The 12,504-nt window shown below is 19.6% G+C and overlaps 4 protein-coding genes across 4 annotated transcripts in view; 2 read left to right on the forward strand and 2 right to left on the reverse strand. All coding sequences in view use genetic code 6, as the record gives it.

Moving 5' to 3' along the window:
* Nucleotides 1–2,426, forward strand: part of TTHERM_001511200 (cyclic nucleotide-binding domain protein) — a gene marked incomplete at both ends in the record, with an annotated part of 4,565 nt that extends 2,139 nt beyond the window's left edge. Inside the window, 7 exons of the mRNA XM_012800506.1 lie at nt 188–277; nt 558–647; nt 930–1,019; nt 1,307–1,396; nt 1,691–1,777; nt 2,070–2,159; nt 2,327–2,426. Coding sequence (XP_012655960.1) covers nt 188–277; nt 558–647; nt 930–1,019; nt 1,307–1,396; nt 1,691–1,777; nt 2,070–2,159; nt 2,327–2,426 — 637 coding nt within the window. The remainder of the gene's footprint in view (nt 1–187; nt 278–557; nt 648–929; nt 1,020–1,306; nt 1,397–1,690; nt 1,778–2,069; nt 2,160–2,326) is intronic.
* Nucleotides 2,427–3,219: 793 nt separating this feature from the next.
* Nucleotides 3,220–4,005, reverse strand: TTHERM_01512210 (hypothetical protein; the record flags this gene model as incomplete). The annotated part of the gene is made up of 1 exon (XM_001025811.2): nt 3,220–4,005. The coding sequence occupies one exon, from the start codon at nt 4,003–4,005 to the stop codon at nt 3,220–3,222; it is 786 nt and encodes a 261-aa protein (XP_001025811.2).
* Nucleotides 4,006–6,599: 2,594 nt separating this feature from the next.
* On the forward strand, nt 6,600–9,170 carry TTHERM_01512220 (type A von willebrand factor domain protein; the record flags this gene model as incomplete). The annotated part of the gene is made up of 1 exon (XM_001025812.1): nt 6,600–9,170. One exon carries the CDS (start codon nt 6,600–6,602, stop codon nt 9,168–9,170), a length of 2,571 nt encoding a protein of 856 aa, XP_001025812.1.
* Nucleotides 9,171–10,112: 942 nt separating this feature from the next.
* TTHERM_01512230 (hypothetical protein) lies at nt 10,113–10,619 on the reverse strand (the record flags this gene model as incomplete). Its single annotated transcript, XM_001025813.1, has 1 exon — nt 10,113–10,619. The coding sequence occupies one exon, from the start codon at nt 10,617–10,619 to the stop codon at nt 10,113–10,115; it is 507 nt and encodes a 168-aa protein (XP_001025813.1).
* Between the last annotated feature and the right edge of the window lie 1,885 nt (nt 10,620–12,504).

Here is a 12,504-nt window from a genome sequence, read left to right on the forward strand (position 1 = left end):
AGGTAAATAAAAGCAGTTTATTAATTTTTGATTGTTACTTTTTTAATATAAAAATGAATTAAAAAAATATAAAAACTATTTACTTTTCTTTTTATTTATTTATTATATTAATTTATTTAATTTTTTTTTTAATTTTTCCCATCTAATTAAAAAATTAATTTTATCTTTTTACTTCAATATTTAAAAGTAATAATTATATTGATGCTATTGGTGTTTCAGGTTTAGGTTCTGCTTTAGCAAATTGCACTAATCTCATAAATTTAATACTTGAACTTAGGTAAAAAAGGTTTTTTTGTTCTTGATTGTGATGTTTTTAAATACAAAAAAAATTAAAATAAAAATACTATTTTAATAATTTAAGATTTATTTTTCTCTTTTTTTATTCTGCTTCTGTTTTTTTTATATCTTTCTTAATTTATTTTTTATTTTTTATTTTCAAATTTTACTTCATTATTAATTAATTAATTTATTTATTTCTTATTTTTTAATATTTTTTCTTCATTTTTCCCTTCTAACTAATTAATTAATTATATATTTTTTCATCAATATTTAAAAAGTGGTAATAAAATTGGTAATGAATGTGGATCAGAGTTATGCTCAGCTTTAGCAAATTGTACAAATCTCAAAAATTTAACACTTTTACTAAGGTAAAAATGGTTTGTTTATTTATTTTGGAGTGTTATACTTTTTAATATAAAAATGAATTAAAAACAAACAACATAACTAACTCTTTACATTTATGATTTATTTTTTTTCTCTTTTAGCTATGTTTTTCAAAAATCTTTATTGATTTAACTCATTTGTTTTTAGATTTTTAACTTTTAATTGTATTATCAATTAATTCATTTTTTATTATTTCATATTTTTTCTATATTTTTTCCTTCAACAAACAATCAATTACTTATTTTTTTTCTTAAATATTTAAAAAGTTACAATTAAATTTATAAAATTGGTTCATTACACTTAGGTTTGGCTTCAGAAAATTACACTAATCTAACAAATTTGACACTTGAACTTAAGTAAAAATAGTTTATTTGTTTTAGATTATGATAATTTTCAATATAATAATTAATTTAAAACCATATACTCTTTTATTTATTTATTAACTTTTTATTTGATTTATTTTTCATTTTTGATATGCTTGTTAATTTAGCTAGCTAGCTTTTTTATTTTTTCATTTTTCATTTTTAACTTTTACTTTTATTATTGATTAGTTTATTTCTTATTATTTAATATTTTTTGTTCATTTTTTCCTTTTAACTAGTTTACAAATAAATTATATGTTTTTTCTTTAATATTTAAAAAGTGGCAACGAAATTGGTGATGAAGGTGTATCAGATTTATGTTTATTTTTACAAAATTTCACTAATCTCTCAAATTTGACACTTTAGCTACAGTAAAAGCATTTTATTTGTTTTGGATTGTGATTTTTTTTAATTTAAAAATGAATTTAAAATAATATAACTAACTTATTCTTTTTATTTATTTATTTACTTATTAGTTTTTATTTGATTTATTTTTCTAGTGTTTTTATGTTTATCTCTGTTAATTTAACTTATTTTTTTATTTTACAGTTTTGTTTTTAATATTTATTAATTAATTCATTACTAATGATTTCATATTTTTTGTTCATTTTTCCTTCTAACTAACTAATTAATTATATATTTTTTATTCAATATTTAATAAGAAGCAATCTAATTAGTGATAAAGGTGCATCAGTCTTAGGTTCTGCTTTAACAAGTTGTACTAATCTCATAACTTTGACTCTTAATCTTAGGTAAAAATAGTTTGTTTGTTTTGGGATATTTTTTAATATAAAAATGAATTTAAGACATAATAAATTTTTTTAAATTTATTATCATTTTATTTTATTTATTTTTTCTGTTTTTGTATTACTCTGCTTTTTTTTGTCATTGTTTATTTAACTCATTTTTCGATTTTAAATTTTAAATTTAAAATTTTTTTAATAATTAATTAATTGATTTCTTATAATTTCAAAATTTTTCTTTATATTCCTATCTAACTAACTAAATTAATTAATTATATATTTTTCTTCAATATTTAAAAAGTTGGAATTCAATTTGTGATCAAGGTGTATTAGACTTAGGTTTTGCTTTAACAAATTGCACTAATCTTTCAAATTTGGAAATTTAGATTTAGTAAAAACTGTTTATTTATTTAATTTAGATATATTTTATAATAAAAATCAATTTAAAACAAAATAATTAGCTCTTTTCATTTTTATTAACTTTTTATTTGATTTTTTTTTCTTTTTTTTTTTACATATTCATTATTTTTATTAATTTAAATTAAATTATAATAAAAGTTTCAACCAAATCAATGAACCATTGAAAGTAAAAAGCAAGTATCTTAGATTAAAAAGATTAGTTGTCTTTTAAATATGTATCTAGTATCGAAAAAAATGAATAAATTAAAAAATATTTGAACAATAGAATATTTGCTTTATATAATAACATTTTGTAATAGGATATTTAAACTAAAAAATAGATAAGTTTATTTAAAAAGCTTTCATTAAATTTAATTTCTAAAAAGTAAATATAAATTTAAGGCAAGTTTAAGAAGGAGTAAGTAAATGCTTGTTGCTTGTTTTTTTATTTTTCTTTATTAAAATGGAAGATATTATTTGTTTTATTAAATTTTAGGTAGTAGAAGAATAAAAAATACATTTATTATTAAAAAAGTGTATTTACATTTTTATTCGATAAGAAATAATTAATTAATTTATTTATTTATTTTTTGTTATAAAATCTCCACTAAATCTCCAGTAAAACTCCTTTAATATAAATTAGAGATTCTTATTTCGTATTTAATTTTTATGATATTTTTGAAAGTAGATTTAAAATTAAATAATCTTTCGTTTAATATCATTATTATGTAGTGTTTAAAAGCATATTTGTTTGTTATATTTATTTATTAAGTGATTATTTTTGTTACAACTGGTTAGTAATTAAAGCTAAATAAATAAATTAATTGATTAAAATTTGTTAAGAAAATAATTGTTATTAATTTTTATTATTATACAGTTTACAGTCTCCAAAATCCTAATTAATTATTAATATATTTAGTGTTAGATACTTACTTATTTTGTTTTTAGTAAATAAAGTCATTAATATGATAAGATAGATAAATATTTTGATTTATAGATAGATTAATTGATAGCTAACACCTTAAATTATTTATCAGCTTATAATTAAACTTTCATAATTCTCCAAAGCTTTGTGATGTATACATATTTTATTGATATTAGTAGAGTTATAAACTTTACTATTGAAAGTCTTCAAAACTTTGTAGCAGTTAATCATTTTCATCACTTTCATATATTATTTAATATTAAAACTCATTTTAGAAGAATTTTTTGAAATATTATTTCAAAATAAGAAATTCGATATTGTTTTAATAAGCTGAGCAGTTTTGTGTGTAAAAATAACTTCTTTAGACATAGGATTAGAGCTCATGTAAACATTTATTAATATCAGTTTGATATTTTTAAACAATTTATTGTAAGCAGTATTAGAGCTCATCTTAATCAAAATAGGATGAACGAGACTCAGCTTTTAATATCATTATTGCTTTTTCTTTTATTGTAAAGCAAGAGGGATTTAGTTAACTTGTTATGTTAAGAATAAACTTTTTATTTATTTTGTTAATTTTATTTTCCAACTTATTCATGCTATCTACAATTTATTTTATTTCATATTTAATTTATGAGCTATTAAACCTTGAATTATTTATGTTTCCCATTTTATTTTATATTTTCTTTTTTAATTGAATGTTTTTTATATTTAATTTTAATAAATATTGTTAGATTTTTTAGAATATATAAATAGATTTCTATCTGCTTATCTATCTATCTATACTAATTAATTTGATTAATAAATAACTTTTCTACTTATTTTTTTATTATAATTTAATTTTATTAGCTAACAAATTTCTGATAGAGATTAACTTAATCTAATAATTGATTAATAACTAACTATTTTCCATCAAAAACTAATATTTTATTCTCAAATCTATAACATTTATTTGTTTACAAAATTAACTTAGTATATAAATCAATAACTTAAATTTTAGTTATTTCTTCCAAAATTCTAAACTAAAATTCTAAAAAAGTCTTGGTTTTCATGAAATATATTAAGTCTAAATGATTTCTTCATTAAAATCATTATGAATTAATTTTAGATATTAATTTATCAAATATTTATTTATCTCTACAAGAAACCTATCTAAGTGGAGTTATAAAAGTAATTAATTCAATCAGTTTCTTTATATCAGATTTAATGTGTTAAAAATTGTTATTTAAAGTGAAAAAAAAATTGAAACTAAATTTAATCTAGAATATTTAATTTATTAGTCATCATCATTAAATAATAAATTCTAAACACCCCAATTCGAATAAACAAATGCATTTAAAACAAACAAAGAAACATTCATTTACTTAAATAGTAAAATTTATTTTAAAATAGTTTTTTTCATTTTTTATTTGTTCATAAAAATATTGTTTAAAAAAACAAAAAAATGAATTATAAATATCAAGCTAACAATTTAATCTTTCAGTTAATATCAATTAATAATTTTGTTTTTATTGTAATATTTTAATATTTTTATGTGGCCATGAATGATAAAACATGTTCCCTTACTTCATTTAATTTTGATAAATAGATAGATAGAAAGTAAATGTATTAATAAATAAAATCCTCTAAATAAAAACAAATTTTCTTTTTTTAAATTTCCTATTATTTGCCGCGATAACTATATATAACAGATCCTACTTATTTATAATCTTTTTTTCAGAAAAATAAAAATAATTAGTTTGATTGAATAGCTCTTTAAACCCATAATAACCATTTTAAATAATAGCATTTAATTAAATCAAATAATTTTCTGTAAATGAAAATTTTATCTTGTGTTTCTCGAACAAATTAATATTAAATAAATAATATGCGTTTTATACAAAATCTTAATGTATTTTTTTCAATTAAATTTAATTTAGATTTTGAGAGAAAAGCATTTAGTAAAATGATAAATTGAAAGAACAAATCTACTTCTATTAATTATATTTGATAAACAGATATTATAAAAATAAATTTTGGCACTAGATATCCCCACTTAAAAATCTTAATTAAAACTAAGATATAATTAACGATGCTTAATAATATCTATTTATCTATCTCACAAAAAGATATAATTGAATAGACATTTAATCTAAGCAACATGACCTATTTTAATTACAATAGTAATAATTTTTAAACAATAATCTCCTCCAATAAACAGATCCTTATTAATTTATTAATATTCCTGAGAAAACTAATTACTTTGATAAAAGATGCCATAGCAAGTACATTATAATCAAACATAGTCTTATGTCTAGCCAAGATATATTAGATATACTAATAATTGATAAATAAGAATTAGTTCTACAAATGACTCAATTACCACCATATAGACTACTTTTACTGAATTATAAGGTGATAAACTGTTTAACAGTTGGGTGAGTCAACCTGAAATTACTAAACTAATAACAAACCCAGTAAACGGTAACTATCAGCTGGAGTTTTGAGAAAAGTAGTAAGTTGATATTCTATTCCTTCAATAATTTAATTGAAAATGATTTGATAGAATAATTCTTTTAATAGATATATATCAATAACTTATTAATGAATATGTTATAATCAAGTTAAATAAAAACTCACTATAAATTATTCTTGTTAACTAAATTTCTGCAGATATATATGAGAACACCGCTAATGTAGAGATAATATTAGGACAACAAATTTAAGTTATTCACTTATGTGAAACCTTAAATTAAAACTCATTATCAACAATATCATTATTTTTACTCTTAAATTCGTTATACCATATTAAAAAATTTTAGAATCTCAATTAAAGCGAACTCAAATTCAAGAAACTGTAAGAGATCTTATATATCTAAATGAAATTAAACTGGAACAAGAACAGAAATCACTTTAAATACAATAATTTAAAAAAATATGATGATAATAATAATAATGAAATTAAATAAATAAATAGATTAATTGTTTATGATAGACACTGGTATGTACTTAATTTTTAACTAAGAAACTGAAATAAAAGAAATATTTTGAATTCTAACACATTTTCTAAGAATTCAAAAGAATTTTGTAGGAGAGGGATTATTTGAATATTTATTTGATAATTTATAAAATTGCTGTAATAGATGCTCATTACTTAGAATTAATAAGTTAAGAATTGAATAAATTAATAGAAAACTTCCTTATTTACAGAAATTGTAAAATTAGAAATATTTTGTTTGAATTCTAACACATTTTTTAATAATTCAAAGTTACTTTGTAGGAGACGTATTATTGTTAAGAATTGAATAAATTATTAGAAAATTTCTTTATTTAAAGAAATCGTAATATTAGAAATATTTTGTTTGAATTCTAAAACTTTTTCTAAGAATTCAAAAGAATTTTGTTGTAGACAGACTGCAAAACTTAATTGAAATTTTTATTTAACTATTTATAAATTTGTAAAATCTTATTTGAAATTTATATAATTAATAATTATTCATTTAATAAAATATTCAAAAAAAAATAAATATGTTAAAAAAGCGTTGTTGCTGTTGTATTAAGTAAAGTTATTATTTAGTTCAACTTCTAAATGTATAGAAATCTTTAGTTTAAGAGCCTTGCTTGCTTAAAGACTTAGAGTACAAATGCTATATCTTCAATAATGTGCTAAATGTAACTTTAAATTAGACCTTTTAGAGTTAATCTTAATAATAATACACTGATGCAGAATATTTCATTCCTGTAGACGACTATGTTTGCTTAGAATCTTTTGAAGCGAAATATAATGGCAAAACGGTAAAAGGATTAGTAACAGAAAAAGAAGCAGCAAAAAAAGAATACAAAGAGAATAAATAGTAAGGAAACTTAGTCTCTTATGCAAGCATTGAAAATAAAACAAAATCAGATTAAGTGGTAATAAAACTTGGAAATATTCCTCCATAAGAATAAATAGAAATACAAATTAAATTTTCCTAATAGCTTAATATGATTTTAAACAAATATTATACAGCATTCATTCCTATTTAGCATTTCGAGGAGATAATTTCAGCTGAAATGAATAAACCTAAGCTCACATTAGAATTGCTTTGTACAGGAAAGATTAAATTTGCTTAAACTAAAGGAATTCTCACAGAAAAAAAAATTATCAACGAAAACACAATTATTTTCAATTTGAGTGAGTCTATTGTCAAAAATGATTAAAATAAAATGAATTTACAATTTATTTACTCTTATGAGGGAATGTTTGATCCTTAAGTAATATTAGGATCAACTATGATGAATAATCATGCTGCTTAAAATAATAAAATTTAAGAAAAAAGATAATCAGCGCTAGTGTCATTTATTCCAAACTTTAATTCAGAGATATCATAAGAAATTGATGACTCTATGCAAGCAGCTTTAAATGATGGAAATGATTATTTATCAGATGAATTTTAGTAGAAAATAAATTAAGAGCTAATTGATCATTCGGAATCTTCAAGAAGTGAATTTATATTTTTATTAGATAGAAGTGGATCTATGAATGGAAGGCCAATAAAAAAAGCCACAGAAGCTCTTAATTTATTTCTAAAAAGTCTTCCACCTAACAGCTATTTTAATGTATATAGTTTTGGAACTAGATATGTACCAATGTTTCCGAATTCTGTCTAATACACAGGAAAATCTTTAGAAATAGCTTTGAAAAAAGTTAAAAACTTTAAGGCTAATCTTGGTAGAACAGATATTTTAAGTCCTTTAACAAACATCTTTGAAGTTTAAGAAAAAATAAATGGCTACAACAAATAAATATTTTTACTAACTGATGGAGGAGTAAAAAACCGTGACAAGGTTATTCGTCTAATTAAAAAAAACAATAAAAATAGCAGAATTAACTCCATAGGGTTTGGCTCTGGAGCCGATTAGCATTTAATAAATACAAGTGCCATAGCAGGTAAAGGGATATCTAAAATAATAGATATGGAGGAAGATTTATCAGAAGTAGTAATAGAAATGCTAGGAAATTGTATAACGCCTAGTCTTGATGATTTCAGTATTTCTTATGATACTTCAGTAGTTGAATCTACCTTCCCTGCTTCTACTAACTTCCCGAGCGTTTTTAAAGATGATATAATAAATATTCACTTTTTCTTCAAACCAAAAATTGAAATATCAAATTTGACTGAAAGCCAAAGACTAGTAAAAATTTAATATTATGATTCAAAATAAAAATAGTAAATTTAAAAAGAAATCAAATTAGATGTTCCTGATGCTTTTATCTCTAATGAAAGTCTTTAAGAGTCTATTTTTAAATTAGGAAAGAATATGCAATTAAACGAAATTTTTGTTTGCGAAGAAGAAGATAATGAGAATAGATATTTACAACAAGCTTTAGATTATTAATTATTAACTGAAAAAACTGCTCTCATTTGTGTTATATAAGAGGCAAATGATGCTCAAAAAGTGTAAATTTAAACTTAATAAAATTAAATAGAAGAAAAAAAAGGATTTTTAAAATCTTTATAAAAATAATATAAACCTGGCAAACCAAGTTTAGATTAAAAAGACAAAATCTTTTCAAAATTGAAAAGAGGTCGTGATATTAAGATTTCTTAACCAAAAATGAAGATGTGTGCAAAAAAAAAAGTAAAAGGTGTAGATGAAGAATTTGAAAAAGAATTCGAAGAAGATTTTGATTATGACAAACCCAGAAAGAGAAAAAGTGAGACAAAATCTATTAAAATAGAATAAAAAATAGTTTCTAAATTAAAAAATAACCAAGAAAATAATGAAAATATTCTATGTTCTAACTAAATATTTGAAGAAATACTTAATTTGGTTGATCATTTAGGTATTTGGAAGTATGAAAAGAATTTGATAGATAAATATCTTTCAAATAAGAAAGACGGGAATAAAAAGTTTGAAGATTTATCTTTTAATTTTACTAATAAAGATGCTCTTATGACATTATTTATACTATGCATTCTTGAACTCTTCCAAACCCATAATAAATCAAAATGGATTTTGATATTTAAAAAATCGCTGGCTTTTGTTAAAAAGAATATCAAGCAAAACAAAAAAATTGAAGACATTCAAGAAAGTTTAAAATAAATAATTTAATGAAAACTAATTTTATTCTAATTTTTTTTAGTATTTCAAAATAGAAATAAATATTTTTAATATTTAAATTTAAATGTAATTTTTATATTTTTAGATCGTTTAAAATGTTAAAAATAAATTAAATTGATGAAAGTGGTTTAACTTTTCATTTAAAAAATAAAATGCAATTAATTAAATTTAAAAAGGTAGAACAAAAAATAAATGGTTATAGTATGATTTATTTATTTATGATGTATTGAAGTTCTACTTATTTAGATTAATATTTAATTCAGAGCTAATTTTATTAAAAAATAAAATTACTATTTTTTACTTAAAAAAGTAAAATCAATTAAGGTTGCCATAGAATTTAGTTCATTAACTATTTATTTTGTTTGAATCATATTCATATGTTTTGGTTCTATTTATTAAAAATGTTTGTAAGATATTTTATTAATAGTAAATATCATAGCTTTATCATAAAAATCTATGTAACATTATGAGTATTTTATCTTGTTTTTTTTTATAATTTTATAATGATCTAATTTTTAATTTTTTCGAATTCATAATTAAAAGCTTAAAAATTAATTTTCTCTCTATTTTTGTTTACATTCAAAATTAATATTAACTTACTCGATTTAAATTAGCATAATAAATAATTAATATAAGCAAACAAAGTAAGTTGATTGATTGACTAAGCTAATTTAATATTTTACAAATTTACAATTAAAAAATACATTTTTAGTAATTTTTAAATAAATGAGTGAGTGAGGGTATTGAGTATGTTTTTATAAATTATATATAAATAAATAAGAATATTTAATATAGAGTAATACGATAATAATTAAAATTTTTAAGGTTTAAGATTATAATGGAAAATTGTTAATTTGTTTGTTGTTATTATTAAAATTTATTTTAATAAACTAAAGATTGGTTGTTAACTAATTAGTTTTATTTGATATGAAAATATCAGTCCATTATTACGCTCTCACATAATGAACCAATGTCATCTAAGGTGCCGACATGTTTTTGCTTTTTGTTTTATTTAATATCAGGGATCTAGAATTCATAAGCAAAATGATAGAATTTATTGATGTATCTTTCAAGGATGAGGTAATGGATATTGTTGGTATATTTTTAACCGCAGCTTTAAAGGGCAAGAGAAGCTTTGCAAATGTTGCATTGCAAATAATCTTAGAATTCTTCTATTTTTTAGTAGTATTATTATATATATTCACTATCAATATTTAAATCACTAGGAATAGAGCACTGAGTATCTTGATTATTAAAATTCTAAAAAAGAATAACTAAATTATATTTAACTTTTAATTAGGTTTTGTTTATTTATTTTCTAATATTTTTGTAAAATGATTTGTTTAATTCATAAAATTATTATTCAATGCTGTTAAAAATGTCAATCAGTTCTTTAATCTTTTCTATTTTTTGGTCTTTATCAACTGTATTTATGCAACCCATTTTATATTATTTATATTGATTTTTAGTTAGATTTTTAAATTGTTATTTAATTGTTTTGGGGGATTTATTTGTGTTATTTTTTTTCTTTTTAAATTAATTAATTTTATTCATTATATTAAGGAGTCATGAAGCGATTTTAATAATTAACAAAAGAAAAGCTTTATCAAAAAAATAGGAATCGTGAAGTTAATCAAAGTAATTATAACCAGAATCCTTTATCTATTTTTTATTCAAAATGTCTATTTCGATGACTTCAAATAATTATTACATTGAAATCTGATAATTTTACCTTCTCATTTTAAAAGCCCTAAATAAAAATATTCAAATTATTTTATGCAAAATTTTATTCAATTATTCTCAAAAATCATTTTAGAGAAATACTTTTCATAAAAAAAATATTTTAAAAGTTTTTTATTTTAAATAAATTTGCGCAAAATAGAAATATTGAGTAAATAAGTAAATATTGTATTTATTTGAATAAAGAGACGTGAATTTAGAGAGAATAACTTTCTTATCTAGTAATCTTAATTTAATTATCTATTTCCTCAAATTAAAGTAAAAATCAAAGTAAATCAAAAACTATATTTGTTTACATACAAACAATACAGCAAAGCAAACATATCTTATTGAATCTAATTTTATGCAGTTTTTTTGCGTTATTCAAGATAATTTTAAATATAATAATACTATTTTAAAATAATTAATTATTTTTATAAATAAGCGTATTCGAAACTCATTTTAGTTTTGCTGATGTACTAAAAATAGATTTAATTTATAATAAAACCAGGAATTTGATTATAATTAATAGTAGCAAATTATAATCACCTCTATTTTATTTATTAAATTATGATTATTGATAGATTTACATTAAATGGTACAAATTCAACAGTCTTAATAAACAACATAAATTTATAAAATAAAATTTTATCAAGTACCTATTGACATATTCAAGAATCCAAGATAATCTAAAGATAATTTCAATTATTATTATAATTTAATCATAATTTTACATATGGTAGCTATTACTTTTGAAATACAAATTAATATCTATCTGTATTTATTATAAAGAAATCTTTAATTTTTTGCTCTATATTATAAGTTAATTAATTTAGTTACTTTAAAGTGATATAGATTTTATCAATTATCCAATTAGATAAAGATAAATAAATTATTATTAACTACGAAAATTTATATTTAATAATAAGTAATGTGATGATATTTACATTTATTTTAATATATCATTACTACTTTTATCTCATTTTTTCATTATCCCGCAGCTTACAAACTTTATATAAATTTTAAAATCAAGGAGGAGATATTATAAATATTCATATTTAATATTATATAAAATTTTATGATAATACTTAGATAGATTTTGACAAGTGTAAAATTAATAACTATTTTAAATCAAATTGAAGCATTATTATTTATTATTTGTTTCACCTTAAATGATAATTAATTAGTCTTCTAACAAAAATTAATATTTAATTATACAAAATTTAATTATTTCATTTGAATAAATGTTATATCAACCTTAATTTATCTATTTTTTTATTGTACCGATCTTTGATGCTAGGGAAGTTTAAAAAAAATAAATTGGAATAATAGTAAATATTTCTTAATTTATAATACATTTAAATTTAATACTATTTTTTGAAAAATTACTTTAATTATTTATCAACTATAAATCATCATATTTTAAAAAAGTAAAATATATTTTGTAATAAAAAAATTTTTATGAATTATCAAAAGCAGATACTATTTTTAAAATAAAAGTTTGCGAAATAATAACGTAATTAAATGGAGTCCATAGTCTTTAGGAATCAATAAATAAATTTAAGAAAATAAATATTATATTTTATTATGTGAATAAAGCCAGGATTTA

This window comes from Tetrahymena thermophila, assembly GCF_000189635.1.
Source record: "Tetrahymena thermophila SB210 genomic scaffold scf_8254152, whole genome shotgun sequence".
Taxonomy (NCBI): Eukaryota; Ciliophora; class Oligohymenophorea; order Hymenostomatida; family Tetrahymenidae; genus Tetrahymena; species Tetrahymena thermophila.